The sequence below is a fragment of the Tauraco erythrolophus genome, chromosome 12 (assembly GCF_009769465.1).
Source record: "Tauraco erythrolophus isolate bTauEry1 chromosome 12, bTauEry1.pri, whole genome shotgun sequence".
Classification (NCBI taxonomy): domain Eukaryota; kingdom Metazoa; phylum Chordata; class Aves; order Musophagiformes; family Musophagidae; genus Tauraco; species Tauraco erythrolophus.
The window spans coordinates 13,158,230-13,179,835 of record NC_141476.1 but is presented as its reverse complement, the minus strand read 5'-3'; the positions used below and the strand labels follow the sequence as shown (position 1 = coordinate 13,179,835).

Below are 21,606 nucleotides of genomic sequence, written 5' to 3'. Positions count from 1 at the left end.
GGAGTAAGAAAAGGTAAATGCCCAGGGACAGACTTGAGTGGGGATGGGAGAGCAGAGAGAGATTTCGTTCACAAGAACGAAACTAGGTAGCTCACCAGTTTTAACAGGGAAGAATGCGTTCTTTGAATTACTGAGTTGTCTTGATTTCCCAATCTAGAATAGTTGGGGAGAGATGGAGGGAAAGGGGTGGAGGGGAATTGAGGGCTCAGTTTTAAAAAACTTATGATAAAACTCACAGTACAAAAGTGTGCAACATGGAATTCTTGTGATTGAAGTTACAACCTCAGATATTAAGCGAAAACAGGATGATGGTTTTTCTCTACTTTATCTATAACTTTTATTCCAGGTATTAAGTACTTTTAAAGTATTTTCTGCAGCTTTCTTTTAATTGCAATACTGTAGTTACAGGCAGGAAATGCTTTTGTTGCTTATGTATAATATTATACAAAATCACATTACAGTAGACCCCCCTCCCTACCAAAACAGGTCTATTGAAGCTCCAGTTATTTCCTATTCTTTATTAAACACTGAAATCCTTTGTGAAAGCACAAACCAAAGACTGCTTAACACAGACTTCCTTGAAATCAATGCATGCTATTAAGAACAACTATTTTTTTGTCCCCAAACTCAAAACATGGATCAGCCTCTCAAGGTTAACGTCCTTGTCACACAACAGTTCTCATATTCACTAAGCACTGGCCACTGTTGCAAGTCAATACTTCAAATAGCTTACAATTTGCAAACCACAAAGCTCTATGCCTCCAGGAAGCCCCCATGGTGTATGTTTTTACTCAGACTTCAAAAAGATATTAGAACAAACGCTGGAGAAAAGGGAAGGTGAAAGGCCCAAGGGATGAATGATCCAAATCAAGTAAATAAGCACAAACAGTTTACAGAAAGGGAGAGAAATTTCATTGCAAGAGGGCAATCTGAATGCATGAGTTACCCTTGTGGAGACATTTAATAAGATCAAAGTTAAATTACGTAAAGGCTCAGAACATAAGTATTTCCCACCTAAATGCTGCAAAGCGAGGACTAGCATCCAAAGACAGTAGCATCCCATTTTGCACAGAAGAAAGAAGAAATAAGATGAAGGAAAGAAATCCTTCTTTGGTATTATATAAAATAAACTACAGACCTGGAAACGCAGTCTGGATGTCATGACTTCCACTTCCTTGCTCTAAGTTTTCTTTAGCAAGAAAAAGGGCCTTTCCTTCCCAGAAAGACAGCACTAAACTGAGCAGCAGTGAACTTCACCAGAACAGATGGAAATGTTAATTTGACTTTTATCAGACATATATTTTGTTACTCTTTAGGATCCATACCTGGTCTTTTAAGTATTTTTCTCAAGGAACACACTGATACATCCCAAACTTGTAGTGGAAAGTATAAGGGTTCTTATGTTGAACTAGGTGAGAACTAAATCAAAAATGGATATTCTTTTTCGCTCCAGGAGATATAAGGTATTACAGGATTTATTTTTTTTTTTGTGCTGTAAAGTTGCTCGGCAAAACTGTATAGACACATAATAAAAAACACTGCTAGCTATATCCTTTCTTAAGAAAGAAAAGAAATGTTTCTCACACTTGAAATTACAGCAAGAGTGTATTGAATTTGCAAAATGAAACACCTAAAAAGGACAACAACAAATCAAACAGAAGGTAGCACATGCATCCTGCTCTGGTGTGTAGTGTTACTAATTTCTGTAGTATTTCATGAAAGTAGGAGCAATAGTGTTGTTCCATGCCATGTTCCATTCCAAACGGTTTGCAATTTCAGCAGTATAAACCCAGTGAAGTCAAAATTAAATGCAGAATTTGGTCTGTAAAGAACAGGATATTTGGTCTGTTGTGACTGTAGCAAGGCACCTCCAGTGAAAGTAAAAAATATCCTAAAGGACAATACACCAAAAATATAGTTCTATTCTGTAGCTGTATATTTATGGAACTGTGCAACTATCACACATGCAAAATAGGACAGGATCACTTTTACAGGGAAAATAAGCTTGTTCATTTCCTCCTTTTAAATATTTAATTTTTCCACCCACCAACATGGTTCTTTTTTCCCCTTTTTCCTCCAAAAAAGGTAACCTACAGTAGAACAACCTCATTTAACAAAAGATTTCCTAAGCACGTTAGGCAAGACTCATGACAGCCAGATCAGGGCAGTTGACACAACGGCAGTATGAAGCTGAAAGATACTAGATAATTTGGAAAAGGTCACCGGATAAGTTAGTGGTGATGTGATGGCACATACGAGCTCAGAACACAGCAGCCTGCTCAGCTACATCAATTACAGACATGTCCTACCAGCGATCTGGACAGTGCAATAGGGTCCAAGTAGCTTACAGTTGCTGTTGCAATCATTCAAAGATCAGCAAAGCAGCAGCTCTAAATACATACGATGCATCTTTTCTCCCAGGGAATGCAACTTTCCACAACTATGTTCCTTCAAAATAGCAAAGCCTGGATTAACTGCAAAGACTTATGACCACAAGAGGCCCTACGCAGAAGTAAGGTTATAATACACAGCAGCACTACCAGCTCTCAGTTTTACCACAAATCTCAAGATAAGTACACTTCTTTTGAAATCCCAGATCCTAAAAACACGCAACTGAGTGCAAATCTCAGTTTGTTTAATTTTTATATCTAGCTCTGTGGCTTAGGAGAAACTTATATATATGACCTGAGTTTATCTAACAAAAGAAACAATCTTCACAGATTTTTTTTTTTTTTATAATAATAAAAGAAAAATAATTCTTTAGGGGCTTACCATTGTGAGTACTTTGGACAGCTGACTATCAATGTCTCTGCCAACTGAAATAACAACCGCTCAGTTTCAAAATACTCATATAAAACACCCTACAATTGTCTCTCAAGATCTTCCCACACTATCAGATCCACACTTTATCCTCAAATTAAGATAAACAAACTCTAACTATAGCATCTTTCTGTTTTGCAACAGGGATCTGAAACTTAACTTTAGGATGAGTAGAGCGATTACTGTTCTTGGAGGAAATAAAGGAAACTGTTAATTAGCATGCACTTGGAAAAGACTCTTTTGGCAGCTAAGTTCTCTACAGCCTCCATCTGCAGAGGACAAACTCCAGCACAGAGCTGGACTGGATTTTCATTTCAGCCCTTCCTTTCAAGAGCTCACAATGTAAAGACACCAGAGCATCCACAGGTCAGAAACAAATCGTCTCTACCCTGCAAACCCCTACAGCAGACCAAAACTGCTGGCAGAAATATTGAGGGCAAAATAAGCTGTCACTGGCATAAGATTTCAGAGACCAACAAAGACAGGTAGGGGTGACAGCAGCAGTAGCAGACTGGAATAAAGACCAGAAGCAGATGGGAGAGAGGGGAGGGCATTAGCAGAAAATTGTCCAAGTGAAGGGGAAATGGATGTAGATCAGAACCTAATATTAAAAGAAGAAAATACAAGTGACCATCAAGTAGTTGTTTGGTTTTTTTTTTTTTTCAGTTGTGGGTTTGTTTTTGGGTTTTTTTTTTTTTCCTTTCCCAAGTGGTAGAGGTGCTGTAGAAGTAAAGATAGCCATGCTACGGTCAAACAAATCCCATCTGCTGAAATTATTTTTCTTAATACGATTTCCCCTCCCCCTTAAATTGCACAAATAATTAATTTCATATTTACAGCAGGACTCCAATGAAGTGTAAAAAAAATAAAAATAAAGATGATTACTCACTAAGGAGAAAAAAAATAGTATGGACAAGAGGTCAATTATGAAGCATTACCCAAAACCAGCGATGTTTTCCTCATGTGTGTCAGCATGGGGAAATACAATCACGTAATTGGTCCTGGTATCAGAATGCATCTGCGTAACAGACAGCTAATTAAGAAATTCTTTTTTTATATTCCAAAGTATTAAATGCTTAACTTAGTCACCTTAATGCTCTTGTCTTTTAAAAGTAATTTTCTTCAGATTGACGCAATGCCTAACAACTTTACCACTTTCAAAATACAAACAAAAAGCTCACAAAGATGTGCTCAGCGGAGTAGAACTAATAAAAATAATCACCTATAGCACAAACACAAAAGCCAGCAAAGCCCACAGTTAAAGCCGGGTTTGCTTTAAGGCTAAGCTCACACTAGTGTAAGGACAAGGTGCTTCACTATTCAGAGTAGGAAGAAGGGTTCAGCACACACTGCTCTTTACCACCGTTTAATGATTCATAATGCAACATGACTTTTTCCTGAAGACCACCCATAGCCCTAGCTTCAACAGGAGCGCGATGGTCACTGGTGTATGTGATGAGTAGGGAAGAAACACATATTACATCATATGGAGTAGTAGGACCACTAATCATGTTAATGACACTTTCCTTCAGCTCCTCTTGCACAGACATAAAAAGAGTGTGCGGGAGGAAAAGAAAAAGCTCCATCTCTTTCTTTTCAATAACCCAGAAGACCACTGTGTAGCCTACACTTTACCCAACACAAAGGCTTACACAGGAGCTGGACCTTTTTTCTTCCCTAGAACCACTCAAACACTGCTATGTCACCTGGTGTCCGACAACTTACCATCTGTATCTGCTTGATCAGCAACCTGCTGAACAGACACTCCAATGGCAACTTGATAACCAAAGAAGAGTCTATGGGCTCAGCATCTACTCTAGTGTGCAATGACCAGCTGCCTCTGAAATCAATCTAACAATCAATACATCTTCCTTCAAAGCTCTAAGTTTAGAGACCTAGTCCTGCAATTCTGTCATTGTAGTCAAGACCAGGATCTACTGATACTAACGTGAATGAGGCAGACAGCCAGTTAATAAGCTAACACTTCCTCGACTTCTGTTTTCATTCAAAAGGAATACACACAAATCTTGACTTTGATTCCACAAAAAGAACACTCCAAGGTCAGTAAATCTGGATATTCAGCTCCAAAGGTCAATATGGGCTTCCAGGACGTCACCACCCAAGAGGTAGGTTTGACTCTTTCGGGCCAACCTTTTTGCATAAATGCAGTACAAACTCCCAGTTCCTATGTGGTGACCAGGACTTTCACATTGCTACAGTTTAATCCGCTCAAGAGGGGATCATACAGGGAAGTGATGCTTCCCTGGCAACAATCCTCTCCCAGCCTCTGTCCATACTACACTAGCCAGCTTTCACAAAAAGGAGAAAAGGAGATTTATGCTTGAAGTACCCCTTAAGGATTTTAGGTTTTGTTTGTTTTAGAGGGTAGGGGAAGAGAGACTGTGAAAGAACAAGCAGAGCTAATCTCCAGCTTTTAAATAAAACACTGCTACACAGATTTCTTTGCCCTTGGGCTTTTGTTTTTCCTCTTGACTGAAATCCTGCTCAGCCTCACCTGATACTGACAGGGATGGCAACCCACCAGACCCTTTCAGCCAACAATTTTTTATTTTCTTATAAAAGAGGAGCCAGGCTGGGCAAACACGGACATTAAATGTGCCTAAATTTCATTTGGCCTAAGAGAAGATTATCCCATTTTAATGCAACGCAAGCAAAGAATTCCAAGTGTCAAGATCTCCCACAAAAAAGTACACTGCTTAGTGACAGGACGTTTAATTATTCTCAGTGCAATGAAAAGGTTTAGACTGCCCATTCCTGCTGATGTCAGTAAGGACTGCCCTTTAAATTACAAAGGTGGGAACATGACATTGATCTACAGACAACTATTTAAAGCTTGTCTCCTACACTTGTTTAAAAAAACACCTGTAACTAATATTCCACAAGTGCCAGGTACATTGGTGTGTTGAGAGCTAACTGAAGACAGTGAGACACTCTTGAATACCAATAAAAATAATAAAATATAAAAAAAATTACAATTAAGATATTTCTGAAGGGAAGTTATAGAAAACTGTGATAAACAAATTATTTTCCTGTTGAATATTTCCATCTTTGCATAACTCTTAATTTCCCTCACACTATTTAACCATTATTTGACTTCCTTGCTTATGTAGAGTACTAAAAATAAACATAAAATTAACTGATTCAAATCGCACTTTTAAACCCACAATTTTTAACTGGAGTTGAAATTACGCAGAGTAGTGCTGTTCACCTACAGCTCTTACATCAAAGCTTTCCCACTATGTCATTAACCACTTTGCAAGCCAGTTGGGATCCCATCCAATGAAAAAAGTACATGGCAAAACATAAAAACACCAAACCACAAAGACACACCATCTCCACAATACACTAAGGGGGAAACACATATTCAGCATTTCTATCCTTAATTTGACACATAAGAACACAAAGAAATTCTCAAGAATAAGGCACATTGCTTAATTCTTACCACTTTATGTCATCTCACACCAACGCTGCAGGATCCCAGAGGCATTGTGTCCCCTGAACTATGGTGTGCATCTGTGCTATTATTACTTCAGAACAGACTCTTACAGCACATTCAATCTCTCTACCACGACAAGCAGCGGAAACAGTGAAAACAGGCTTGCTCTCTCGTATGCAATAGCACTTACAAATGTAAGGCGAAAAGTTACTGATAACAAAAGACAAGGTCACAAACAAGTTTGTCTTCACCTGTTGTAGAAAACTTAGAATTAGTGTTATCCTGTACAGGTAAAAAGAACAGCAAAGTAAAAAAGCTTGTATTCTAATATTCTCATTCGTATCTCTTCTGAAAAGTGTGCCTTTTATTACCTTTAAATTTGCTCAATTCAGAAATGTCTTCAGCAGTTATGAGTGTTAGATATGCACTACTTCTTTCGCATTAAGAAATAAGGTAGCTTTTAACTCATCTCACTTATAGCAATTTTTACTGCATTGAGTCAAAAAGAAGAAAAGACTTGCAGTCAAACACACCGCAGTGGCTCAGAAAGGACGAACGCTTTACTAGCAACTAGACAGTAAAGACAGAGACAGACAGGAAAGTGAACTATGCCTGAGATACCACATATGTTCCAGTTAGATTTAAAAAGTTCCTACATTTTACAATAATGAAGCACAAAATAAATGCAACATGCCAAAACCAATGAAATGGGCATATCTAGAGCCAATCTTTTAAGACGTCATGAGACACATCAACAGAATATGATTTCGCAAACCAAGCAGAGTTTTACAGGGTCAACTCTTGGGTGAGAGACAGTTAAACAAAATCCACAATTAGCACTAAGTTATTCAAACGATTCACTGAACTTTCCTCTGAATTTCTTATCAACTGGCATAACATTCCTAGGTGTAACTTATGTTGAAATAAGCATTTTCCAAAGACTGTCATTGTTAGCTTTTGTCTTCTTTAGAATAAGACACTTAAACATACAGTTCGTTCCTGCCTCCCCAAACTTGTTCTTGATTTCAAAGTTGAACAATAATTTTCACTCATTTACCTTGACTGTATAATGCAGTGTTCCCATTTACAACTAAAACTGCTGCCACATATCACCCACCTCGGCAAGAAGCACTTCATCAGTAGCTCGCTCCCTCATACACACACACTAGAATAACTTACAAAGCACTGCAATTTAAATTGCCTTTCAACACTGTTTGTTTTTTAAGCAGCTTGTTAAACTAAGCAAAACTCTCTCATGAGTTTAGAGATTATGTGCCTCTATGTATTTGATCATACAACCAGTCTGGAAAATAAGCGTCCGCCTGCCGAGTAACACGCCTTCAAACTTTTTCCTCAGTTGAAACGCAAACAGCTCCACAACCTGGTCCTACAGAATAGCAGATCTGCCAGCAAATACTTCTCTTTCCAAGCTAGATGCTGCTGCAAACAGTCTAGAGAGTAGGTTATGCCTTGTCATTCAAGCAGTAAAAGTGTGTCTGAACATAAAAGTAGAAACGAGAAAAATACATCGTCCCACTCTCCACCACCCCGCAGCCTGTTTTACCCTGACACAGGCACTAGTATCCAGGCAAACTATGCATGAGTATTCTCAAAATGGAACTACATCATCTTCCTCTGCAAAGATGATCTAGGAGTGCAAGAAATGTGCTAAATAACAACTCTCAATAGTCAAGTTACACTTTGCTTTATTTCACGTTATTATTAGCTTTACTTCTACCTCCTCGGACCACCCTAAGGGATTCTTCTCCATTATGTTCTTCAAATACTAGCAGATAATCATATCTCCCACTTAGACATCATTTAGCCAAGTTTCATGCGTTTCTTTTCATCTTCATTCCCTCATAAATCAATCCCTTCAGCCTCTCCAGCATTCTTGCTGCTCTTCCCTGAATTTCTTCCAAATTGCTGACATCTTTCAGCGACTAAGGAACTTCCAATTGCATGCTACACTCTAGATGTGTTTTTTGTACTCTAAAGAAAGATAATTAAGCCTTTCAAGAAATATTAATGCTCCAAGCCTGGAATAAATCTAAATCAGAGATTTTTTTTTTTAATTCCAGAATGGATAGTAATTATCCCCATTTCACAGAGCAGAAGCGCAGAGAGAAGTATCTGAATTATTGTTGCACACAAGCAGTGCCAGAATAAGAAACAGATCCGTGTTCTGCCATTCCAGTCGTGAGGTTTGCCAAGTTTCAGCCCACAGACGAACAAGACAATGTTCCCAGGCTGTGATCCATAGGCAAACACGAGCCATTTCCAAGTGACTACAGAATAACACGAGGAGTCCAAAACTTGCTCACATGAGGAATTTGGAGGCTCTTGGTACCAGCAGGACCATGTAACACCCTGGAACATGCCATGGTCTGCTACTATTTTAAGCAGCCAGGACACAAGTCTCTGATGCACCTATCTGATTTTTATTGCTATGTAGAAGTTTGTTTCTAAAACCAGCCCTCAGCTATCATCAGGTTAGCTACCTGAACAAGGTATTTAATTCTAGAAGTTAAGACTGGTTTCAAATATGAGAGGACTGGCTGATTACCAGACTAAGGCAGTCCAAGGCAGTTTTCAACTTGCATGTTTCCTTTCCTTCCCTCCGGCTCCCTGATGCATTTGTGAAGGAACCACAGGGAAATAACTTCAGAAAAATTAAGAAGACGTCTTCACAAAAGAAATCTGTAAGAGAGGCTAGATGAGGGGAGGCTAGGCTGAAGAATGGGGGACAAAGGAGAAGAGTCTGATCAGTCAAATTTAATAAAAAAAAAATAAATCTAAAAACCCACAAACAGGATGCAGACACATTAAAAAAGCAACACTGACCTAACAAAGGAATGTGAACTGCAGTTGACTTAAACAGCATCACAGCAATAGCCCTCCCCCTACACACAAATCTCTGCAACTCTTAAAGACACAGGTTTTTAGGCCCCTTCAAATCTGTAGTTTTTTGCCCCACTAGCCACACTTTGTTTGATACTCTTAGCTTGAGCTAATTTAGCTTATTGCCTCTTCTTTCCAGATAGCAAGAGCACCCAAATTTGATCTAGACTAAAGAAAACTAAGTTGTATTATTCTGCCTACCTTAGAGAGGTATTGAATTCTAGTGTTCTACTACATATTCTTCTTATTGAAAGAACAAACTATAAAGGGCTCTCTGTTTCATAGTCTGCTGTTAAACATCAGAAGAGTATAACCAAGATTAGATAACGAACACCTTGGTGAAAGGTATCATTTCTTCCCACTAACTCAATATACAGAGCAAAAAGCAATTTTCTAAAGCTGTGTACGATTTTCTTAACGTGACTGCTGGTTCACAATTATAGTTCCTGTTTACATCCACAACGATGACAAAGACTCCTTGTTAGGCTTCTCATTCCACGAAGAACCATTTCCTCCATCCAAAATGTGGAAATGGCAACAACGTAAATGCCATCCCTCCCGTTGTTCTCTCTCCACATATTTTTGCCTCCAGGAGACAAAAGCTACTAAGAACATTACATTTTTAAGTAAGATATCATCTTGATTTTCAGCCTGAACCCTTTGCAGTGTTAAGGTCATTTACACATCATTTCACCACCTACCTAAAGGTACCTATTTCACTGAACGCTTAAAAGCTTTTCTATAATAGAAAACACAAAACATACATATATCTGGTGCAACTTCTTCCTTTAAATATGCACTCTGCTTGCTAATTAGGCTCTCAGACCTATTTGCAAAGTTTACCATTTGGTGACAAAACTGGAATTACGGCTAAAATAGAATACAGGAAGGTTTTCGCCTAGTCAGAAATTCTTATCTTGTGATAAAAAGAAAGGAAATTTACTGAGGGTCAAAATTAGTGCACTTGCATCAAGTCTTAAGCTAAATGGAAAATAGTTCATCCTCAGCAAGAAATCAGGAAACCGTTTTTCTCTGTAGATCAATCGCTATGTGATTATTTGCTGTCATAGAACATCGTGATTTCTTTTCTCTACTTGTACAACAGAAGTAATCTCACTCATCTCACTAAAGAGGGCAGAGGATTAATTGTGACAAATGGGTTGAAGACACTACAGAAATACAAAGTACTTCTAGTATCGTTAAAATCTTAACCCATAATCTGAGTTAAATGCAGCACCTATTACTGCCTTTTGAAAAGGCTCAGAATAGCTTTCCTACCTTAAAAGAAGGAGAAAAAAACCAAAAACAGTAATGACACTTATAAACTCTAACACATCATTCCTCATGTTCTAACCCAAGGAGGCATAAATCCTTGCTGTGATTCACCAAGGATAAAAAAATACAGTAATATATAATATAAAACCAGAAGACATAAGCAATAATAAAAAAAACCCTCTCAAGATTTCCAAAAACTCATTTATCAAGTAGCTTCTGCTTGAAGGCAAGTTAGGTAATATCATGCACAACAGACCCAATTTACGGAACTTGCATCCACTACACTGTATCTCATAAGTAGCTACAGGTAAAAATTATTGCAGGCTTATTTTTCTTTATTTGTTCAGAAGGGCTCCGGTACAAATTATATGTATATTAAGAGAGAAGAGGCTTCCACAAACTTTTATGGGAAGAGCATGATTAACTTAACAAGAAGCCATTTTGAGACTAGAGTTTGTCGACACAGGAGATGTGGCTTCAGGCCATTCAGTCTCAGAATGTAAGTCACAGCCACCATCATTTAATTAGGAGAGGTACAATCCACCAAATCAGTGGTCCAACTGGGTATGCGCTGATTTCAGAACTTTGGGAGACTACTGGTAACATTCAGACTTGCAATATGGAAACATCCTCTACACTGGTTATAGATAATTAAAAGAGGGTAGATTCAGACTGGATTATCAGGAAGAAATTGTTACAATGATGGTGGTGAAACACTGGAACAGGATGCCCAGAGAGGTGGTAGATGCCCCATCCCTGGAAACATTGGTTGGATGGGGCTCCAAGCAACCCGATCTAGTTGAAGATGTCCCTGCTCATTGCAGGGGGGTTGGACTAGATAATCTTTAAAGGTCCCTTCCAACCCAAACTATTCCATGGTTAGTATTTGTTCAATGATAAGCACCTACCTGGAATTCGGATTTTAAATTTGCCACTTTGTCCAAAACCACCATCTATTATTCCATCTTCTCCTGTAGATAATTTGACTTTCAGACCCACAAAAATCTGGATGTTTGTTTCCTTTTTGAACAATGAACGACCAATCACGCTGTAATCATCCATCACCTGCAAAAGAAACAGGGCTTCATGAGCCTACAATCTAAAGTGACAAGAAAAATAATACCTATGAGATATACTAAGTTTGGTTTCTTTTACCACTCTGCCTTAGAAAATCATTTACCCCCAAAATGAACAAAACTCTGTATGAGTCATTTGAACTGCTGAGTTTAAGGCAATTGTGCCTAAAACCATAGAAGACTGAATATGTCTGCTTTCACCTCCTTTCTTACATTAGAACAACAAAACCTGCATCAGAACATGCTGTAAAGATCAGTTAATTAAAATCTCTTTTTTGCTTTGAAGCCGTTCCATTAAAGTCACTTAAGTACCTACGCTCCCAAAAAGTTTATTCCATTACTTATCCTACAGCTAAGTACATTATCACCTACATGAACATTCTGTCTCTTAGCTCCAAAACTGCACTCCAACAGCTACACTTCCAAAGAAATGACAGAATTACTCAGAGTTTCTAAATAGACTCTTTCAAACAGTCACCTTTACATACACATTGATTTGTTAAACCAAAAGCCTTATGACCATTGTATCCAATTTTAATTTCAAGGTTTGTAACCCAGTGGGAAGGAACCATTCCAAGTTGAATTCTTAATTAAGCTATCAGGAACAAGAGGCAGCAAGGTTGGTGGGTAAGGCAAGATAAACAACTCTCCCTTAGGCATTACAAAGTATAAGGTGCAGTCAAGTGAGCCTAATCCTGTAGGTGTGAATATCCTCATATATCCAACGCCTGGAGTTACTCTACCTCATAGCCACAGCAAGAACATTTATTTACTTATCAGAAGAAATAAGGGGATATTACTTAAATATTTTCAAGACTTTTTTTTTTTGGGGTGGCAAAAGCTGCAGCTCTTCATCTCGTAGAAGTAATTTTCAGATAAACTTAAGGGTTTCAAAGACCAAAGTGACTCAGAATGGTAAAGAATTATAACCAATTTTGAACACTCCCCTTTATTCAGTTTAAAGGATGACTCAAAGTATTGCTGGTTTATTACTCTCCTTCCCTGAAGCCTCTTCCATGAACAGCAGCTCATACACAGACTCAAGTCCCTAGCGTTCTTGTTTATCAATTCATTACATAGGTATGCTTCTCTTTTAATGCCAATCTCAGTATGGCAGTAAATCTGGCATAAGAAATTTAATTTTTCTTTTATTTTAAATGGGGTTTATTTGCTTAGCTATAAACAGCCTTGACAGGGCTGTTTAATACTAGAGGGCACTGGCAGGACTTCACCCTGTCCCAGACCACATGCACACGCAGGATGAGAAACAACTACAGCCTTTCTTCCTTCTTTCATGTGGAAATGACAATAGTACAGGCAGCTCTGCTCCCAGTTGAGTGCAGGGTCAAGACTGCAGAGAAGCATTCAGATGTCTCAACAACATTCACTGCCTGAACATCCACTCCTCATCTTTTCCCAAAAGGTCACATTTCATTCTTTTTGGTGTGTCTGTCCTCTCCCACTCCTCCCAACAAACACTGCTTCAAAATACCTTGTGAACCATTAATGGTAGCATCACTGCTTGGCAACCTCTGGCTTAAATTTAAAACTGAATAACGCCTTTTACTAGAGCCACTGATAATAGGTGGCGGTAGAGGGAAAAGATAAGCTCTCAGGCACACTTGCTTTTCTTCAGGTCTGAAATAGAAGACTGGCAGAAAAAGCTGCTGTTAATTCTAACCTGAAGAAACACTTATATTCTCAAAGCCTTCTTCATTTTTCCAGTTGCATTGGCTTGTGAAATAAAAATATTACTTCTTCCTATAAATTTTTTATTCCTAAAACAAGAATTTCAAAACTGAACATTCCTCTCCTCCACTGCTGGCTACATGCTTCTTACTCGTGTGTTCAGACAGTCTTACGTTCCAGTGAGAATCTTCTATATCTCTTTATTTTTGTAGTTATTCTCCAAAAATAGTACAGGAAGTCAAGTTTAAAGACAACATAAACACCTTTTATTTTTCCAATAGCACTTCAAAGTTACCAGTAACTTAATTAAAAATGGAATTACTGGGTGAGCAATCATACCAAGCTAGCATGGTTCTGTTTAGAGCCTCCCCAGCAAAGCTGTCAGAAAAAACTCTGAATGATTTCTGTTAACAAGCGTTACAGACATCACACCTTTGAGTAAACTGGTAATGATAACCTACAACTGATGATTATAACAGCAAGAAAAGCTATCACCATTTAGGTATGCCATACTCATTTAACACCTTTTGATTTTAAAAGCCCTCAGCTTTTATAAGTAAATATGCTTTTTAGAGTCTTTTAGTTTAGGAAAGTAACTGAGGGCTCCAGCTGCACTTTCCTTTCACTCCAATGGTCAACCTGTTGAAAAAAATCCCTCCTTTAGCTGACTGATACGTTCTGTCCATATCACCATTATTCCTTGAGCATCCCTATAGGCCATTAGAGAAACAACTGCTTTAGCAGTGCTGAGTTAATAAGTGATCAGTGACTTACCTGAGTGGCTCTTTGAAATAAAGCCTTTATGATCTGAAGTCTGGGACCTCTACAATAAACATCACCATCCCCTTCAGTTAGCCTATCACCAGTTTATCCCTGAAGAAGACTAAATACTAAGGAGAATCTCTGACATAACAAGAACTAAGATAACCCATCAGTCTTGGCAGTAAAATAAATGGGTGATGGAGAGATAATTGCTATGAAGAAAATCTCCTTTTCTCAACTTTAAGATCGCTTTATAAAAATAAAAGAAAAGTCAAATTTTTGTTTTAGTCTTGCTTTGTAAAAAGCCACAGAAACGCATGTTGCTCTCTCCAACTGAAACTCAACACTTCCAATTACTTTACCAGCAATTTACCTCCAATCGGTGGATTTTAAAGTTAATCCCCTTCGAGTTCTCAGAACATCTACAATGGCAATCACTTTGCCTATTAGCTGAACAGCCGTTTGGGAGATCTTTCTGTTTTTCTCTCAAACACTCTTTTTTGTTATTAAAATATTATTAACTTAAAAAGCCAAATGCCACAAAGACAGCAAGGGATACGCAGTCTGCTCTGAAGCAGCAGCAAGGGGCCTAGCAATGAGGGCAGACTAATTTTATTAACTTCAGGGAAACTTCAAAAAGCTTTAGGGCTTTAATGCCAGACAGAGACGACCCCAAAAGTCAGTTTAAGTGCTGCATAAACAAAGGATTAGGGCAAGAAAAAGCTGAAGGCTCCTTGCATTTCTTGTTTATATTGTCATATGACCTAGTGGGAGTGGGAGAGGGCTGTCTCTCTGACTTTAATCCCCCATGGTGTACAGTGGCGTTTCAGTTCACTGACCTACATTACGATAATATTTTTTTAAATTTATGGGCAGAGGTGCAGCATCAAACTCACTTAAGGACTTGAAAAAAAAGAAAAAGGGCGGAGAGGGGAGAAATACCCAGAAGAGAAAAATTTTCTGGCTGGTATCATCTCCCCCCTTTCATTTAGGTTAGATCAGCAGCTTAGAAAGGGATTTCAAGTTCAAAGGGAACGTCTCTGTTACTCTTGTTTTATGGCTTAGACCAGAGGACACAATAGCACAGAGTTTATGAAATATCTCTTCCCACTTAGCTTTTGTGTTTGCAAGAGAAAAGTAAACAGCACTTTATAACCATAGGTGAAGTATGTGCATCTCTGGCACATAACACTTTTGCTAATACCAAGAAGTTCACAGAAAAAAATTAACCACCTCACACTCCCCATCTAAGCAGTACTTAACGCTACCATATGTTGTTTGCAAAAAACACAGTTAATGTTACATATGTTGGCATTCTGTGCAAACCATAGTATAATTCCAAGGAAAAATATCTGCAATTTCCCTTTGAGCAAGGATAGCAAGTCATATTGCCCAGCCTGTTAAACCCCTCTCATTTTTAAGATAACTTAGAAATTACTGTCATCTGAACACCCTCTCAAACAATCCATCACACACATTTTGCGAGCAAGTAACTCCATATCTTAACATACCTGTAGGAAAAAAAAGGGGGAGATCAGAACAGAAACACACAGGAGGAAATTAAATGAGCTGGGAAATAAGAAAAAGTTTGATACAGAGAAAGTAAAAGCACTGAATACGAAATACTAGAAAGAGACAAAGAATAACCTTTTCTGATTTAATCTAAAATTGTATCATTTTTAAATAGAAATAAAACTATTTTTTAAAAAAGGATAAAAACAGGTCTGAGGATTATTCTTGGCAAACTGAAAAATGGCCCATTGAAACCAAAGCACAAAACAACAGGAGAGGAAAAAGAACAAAAAAAGAACCTATGACTAACACTGAAAATACAAAGTATTTTTATTACTTTTTTGTACTTTAGAAAAAGTACACTTGAGACATCTTCATCATGATCAGTGACAGCTCATTTGTTTCTAGAAAACAGTTTCTGTGTCAGAAATGGGAATATTTTGGAGGCTGCTAATTCCTGTTCTCCTTTAGAATGTGGCTTCATGCACTTACAAAATGATCGTATGTGAGGCCACAAAAAGGGTGAAGAACTGAGAGGATTTCCCTGATGACTGGGTTTGCAGCTTTTTTGATTCTCCAAAGACTGTTCTAGCTTTCAGTTTGACGCTAAGAAATAGGTGGACGACTTGGTACAAAGAAAGAACCAATGATTTGATCAGCCACGTTGTTTCCTCAAGAGCTTACATGAGTGTAAAAGTATTAAAGGCTTTTCTTTCTGCAATCCCCTCTGGCACGAGCAGCTTTCAGTTGTGTGCTGGGCTCTAAGGACCTTCTTCTCACCATCCTCCAAGCAAACAAACTAAACTTCTGCCTTTGAGCATCCATCCAGGAGGAAGGAACACAGACAAAAAGTTCATCTCCTTCAGTACTTCATGTCTCATTACTGCTATTTTAACAGAGCAAAAGGCCATCACACAGACATCTCCACATAGCCACTTTAGTTTTCAGATGTTTGTCCCATCTTTCCCCAGCCGTTTCTCGTATCCAAGAAACATCTTCCTTTCTCTGCCCTTCTCTTCCTTTCTCAGTAAAGGCACAATTGCATTTGAGAATCCTAACGAGCAGCCATAAACACCCTTCTCTGTTGAACCTTTTGCCATCACTATAAGCTGGTTAAAACAAGTACAGGAGTACTTCCAGTATTGACTCAGGACAATGAGACCAGACTGGTTTACATTTTAAAAGCTCTACACATACCAGTTGGTGTTCTCCAGGCACGTGCAGGGTACCAACACGGCACTAACTTCATTACACACCTTCACGGCGCAAGTTTCCTTCATGTCTATTTAAAGTTTAGAAGGGCTGAATCCCAGAAAGCACAGGCACTAAATTCCTGACACAGCCTAGTTAAGAACACACTCGTTTTCCCAAGTCAGAAGAAACTGGTTGATGTCATGAATCTTTGTACCAATCTATGCTGCGTTCCCTTTACGTAAGAAAAGCACCAACAGAGAGGGAAGAGAAACAGCTACAGACTGTTACTACATACTGTACTGCTCAGGATTCTCCATCTCCAGACCAGCCAGCCTTGAAATGCTATAAAGATTAAAATACCTGTAACGCTTATTACTATCCAAGCTCAAATCAAGGAAGAGGCTGTTCTGTAGAACAGAAGATCCGTAGATGCAGAGGTCTTGACCTGGCCTTATAAGAAGGACACAAAGGATTGCGAAGCTGGAAAGGGCTCCTCCCAGGCTGTGGTTCTGAGCAGCCAGAAGGACTCCACGACTTAAGAACACTCAGGCACTTTCTTCAACTATTTCAGAGTTTTTTAACTGTGACGATCTCACGTTCTAAGATCTTAAAACATCCAAGAGGAAACACTGGTGAGATCCGGCAAGTTTCATTTGGAACAGTGCACAGATCGGGCACATAGCAGTAGGTCAAGTACAGTGACAGTAAGTTAATTTGTTTCTAAAGGAAAATGCCCACAAACAGCTTGAGGAGGGCAGAGAGGGACAAAGAACAGAGGCTTACAAAATCCTCACTGGAAATCAAGCAGGTAACGAGGACAGGCTTGCAAACAGCTGCCTGAAGCAACGGATGCTGAAGGAGAGGAGAGAGCTGAGTCTTGACACAGATGTGGATCTCCTTCTGAAGACAACACACGGACATACAAAAATCCCAAGTCTGTCTCCTCCTCTACTGATCTCTAACTCCCATGGGTAGAACCCTCTGCCCAAAGCTCAACAGTCCCTCGTCGCTCTTGGATAACAGTTTTCTTCTACCGTTTGTTTAAGAAGGTTTGTGGTATCAAGCAATACAAGTCTGTGCTACACTGCTGAGTATTTGTAACTCAAATCCTAGTGAAGGTGTACAGTAGAGAGATGGTTACAGTTCAATAATATGTAAGTTTAGTTTTACTTTACCTTTTTACTTTAAAAAGGCCTAGGAAATTACATTTATATAAAACCTAAGTTATTTAAGTTGCAGAATTGGGCACTTAAGAAATGCCAGATGTCCATGCAACCTTATTCCTGTCCCTCTTTGATATGCCCCATGATACAGTCTTTACATGACCACATCCAAACCAATTTCACAGGAACCTTGCCTTATTAAGTGCACAGGGTAGAGGCACAGGGGAACAGAATTAATGTTGCATAGGCAACTGTAAATCTGGTATTTCCTAACTTTCAAGTGCTTGATTTTGCAACCCAAGTAACATTCTTAATTTATTTTTGTATCCAATAAATAAAACAGTATATTGGTTGCCTTGCTGACAAACTGATTCCCCCACAGGTGACTCTTACACAACCTCAGAAAAATCAAGACCAGCTGTCCACACACTTGTAAGACCCAAAAGCATGTCTGCATTTTAAATTTAATAATATAAATAATAACCTAATAGGTGTTACTCAAACCTTGCAAAATTCTGCTAACTCAGTCATGTGGAGGAAGCCATTCTCTTTTGGTGAGTGAACAAAATACCAATCTTTTCATATGAGTAAGTAAGTAGATTCTGTGACTTTGCTGGTACACTTTTATGACAAATGTATTCTGCTGTGTTAATCCATATGTCAGTAAACATTGCCACTCTTTCCTCAGCACTGTTTAACAGAAATGGTTCTTCTGTTTGAGGATACAGCCCTCCCTTCCCCCACTAAGCTTCTCAAACTCTTTTACTCAAAAACTAAACAAAAGCCAATAAATAAATGCATCTTTTATATTTCTGTTCTACAGTGCGTTTTAACTAGTGAATGTGCTGTGCACTCTCATTCACCTGATTGCCTTCATCTCTGTATTATTACTGTATTTAGCATACCATCAGCAGCCAAGCAGAACCAAACAAACTCATGTTCAGACTTCAAAGCAGGAAAAATATTAATTGTGGCGTCTGCATGTTTACAGTAGATGGAGTGACATCCACCACTTCTCTGAGCTAGAGTCACAGAAGGTTCTGCAGACAGCCCAGGTCACTGCTTGTGCCTGCAGGCAGCACTCAATCAGTTTTCACTGTACAGTTTGGTCTTGTTACTCACTCTGTGCCCGTATTTAGTCTGCGCACCGTATCCGTCACCCAAAAAGCGTCATTGCCTGGCTCATGCAGAGTCTTACTTGCTATCCTGCTGGAACTACAGTGCCACTATAAGAAAATACCACATGCAACATCAGCCTTATTAAGTCAATGAAACATCCTTTATCTAGAAACATTAGATGGAAGAATCTAACTATCTGAGCAGATAAAATTTACTTACCTTCATTCCTTGTGGCATTGCAACCATGCAACAGGAAATTCAAGGAACAGTATTTCTGTGGCAAGTATTTTAAATACAGTGCACAGGCACAATTCTGACACAAATTCTAGTATTGCTGGTAAGATATCTAGAAAGAAGTCAGTGAGAAAAGTACCAGTGCTGCTCACACATGATCATCTACTCAGGAATCTTTCCAGACAGGAATACTCTGGCGCTCCCATACTAACTTACCATCTTCCCCAAGTAAAGACAGCCTCCCTAGAAGTCTGGTGCCATCCCCTAAATGAACCACATTGCACGTTCCTATTCACTCAGGGGTCAGTTGGATTGAGAGCAGCCCTGAGGAGGACTTTGGGGTGTCAGTTGATAAGAAGCTCAACATGAGCCAGCAATGTGCACTTGCAACCCAGAAAGCCAACCGTATCCTAGGCTGCATCCAAAGAAGCGTCGCCAGCAGGTCGAGGGAAGTGATTCTGCCCCTCTACTCTGCTCTCATGAGACCTCACCTGCAGTACTGTGTTCAGCTCTGGGGACGCAAACATAAGAAGGACATGGACCTGTTGAAGCAGGTTCAGAAGAGGACCACAAATATGATCCGAGGGCTAGAACACCTCTTCTGTGAAGATAGGCTGAGAGAGTTGGGGTTGTTCAGCCTGGAGAAGAGAAGGCTCCGGAGTGATCTTATTGCAGCCTTCCACTACCTAAAAGGGGCCTATAGGAAAGCTGGAGAGGGACTTTTTACAAGGGCATGCAGTGATAGCATGAGAGGCAGTGGCTTTAAACTAAAAGAGGGCAGGGGAGTTGGAACTAGATGATCTTTAATCCAAACCATTATATGAGTTCGTTTTTCCTCCTTCGTACACTCCTTTGAGAGTTTGGTAAGCATGTGGCTGAGATACTATAAACTTGATGCGTATTCCATAAACTGAACATTGGTGTTTTCAACTCAAAAAGCTGTAAGGGAATCAAAACACAAAACATAGCTGATGGTTTAAAATTCCATTTTTACAACTGCTGCTTTTCAAAATGTCTAGCTCCCTAAAGGATGGTCTGGGTCATTGCAGTTGCTTACTCGTACTCATCTCCACAACATCTTATCCTTCTTCCAAAAGGCAAAAAGATCTGTTAAGTGATGGTGACAAAGACTTTCTATTTGACCACTCAGGTAATGCGCTTGCTCTGACACAGCTCTTCTTATCCTACTGTAAGAAGAGAAAAAACAGAACACTTTTAAAAGATGCTGAAAGATAAGCTTTTTCTCTTCCATTCAAGCTTCAGAAGAGATGCTCTGATAAAAATCTTGATAACTTACCCTGCTTTCACATCTTGCTCCTGCAACAATACTTTTCTCCTTGTGGACACTTAGATCACATCAATATTCAAACAATTAGTAACATGTTGTTATTAAGAAATCAGTGATTTTTCCATCCTCCAGAAACTAAGCATGCTAGCTACATGATGGCTTCAGTCCCCATGAGAATGAGTTCAACAAGAAAACTCAGTGTATATATATAGCAACCCACAAAACTTGGGAACAGAGTGGCTACGAATAAAACCAGGACATCCCATGGTTGTGACATATGAAAGGAAACTGCTGAAGAAACAAGTGCAACACGATTATCAAATAAGAAAAGCCTAAGAGCAAGGCAAATAATGAGAAAAATAGATTAAAAACTTTCAAATACACAGTATTAATTCTTCTTCATGTCATAGGAACACAGAGAAAGCATCTTTAGGAAGGACAAACCCATACTCATAAGAAAACATCTGCTATGCTTAAAAGCCAAAACACACATTTTTCACTGCACAAGTCTGAAAGTGCAGAAGGTGCAGCTTGCGCTATACAAGCAAAGCAGAGTTTTCCTTCACCTTTTGTTTCTGTCACAGAGCTACTGATTTACGAGCATCGTCGACAATAGGACCCTGTGGCAACCATCCTAAGATAAACCCTGCTTGTGCAAACACTTTCAAAACAGGCAGAATATCCGAGTCACACAGCAAAGCATGATGCACTTCTACGGTTCACCTTTCAGTTGAAACAGCACTCCATCTGTATGTCTATGGAAGTCAAAGAGCAAATAACATGACAAATAAAAAGGATTTATCCCAGAAACTGAGGAACTGCTTCATGAGTCAGACTAGAACTAATCTGCAATGCTGCTTAGAGGTAAAATTCAGCGAAGAAGATATTTCAGAGATGGTGTTAGGATTAATCCTAAGTGTCTCCATCCACAGAACTGTGAAGAGCTGACTGGTGAGCAGTCTGTCTCCAGAAGCACAAGACCAAGGACAACAGTTGCTGTTTATCTTCATTATTAGCTTGTCTCCGACTCCAGGGGCTGCTGACCTGCAATGGTTTAGCAAGGCCACATTCACAGCCACCACTATATGCCAGTTCAGAGGGATAAGCTTTCTTCAC

General features: G+C 39.1%; 1 protein-coding gene across 1 annotated transcript in view; it reads right to left on the bottom strand.

Moving 5' to 3' along the window:
• The window catches only part of EEFSEC (eukaryotic elongation factor, selenocysteine-tRNA specific), a 127,010-nt gene that overhangs the window by 30,191 nt on the left and 75,213 nt on the right, over window positions 1-21,606 (bottom strand). Inside the window, exon 6 of the mRNA XM_086618918.1 lies at window positions 11,362-11,518. Coding sequence (XP_086475044.1) covers window positions 11,362-11,518 — 157 coding nt within the window. The remainder of the gene's footprint in view (window positions 1-11,361; window positions 11,519-21,606) is intronic.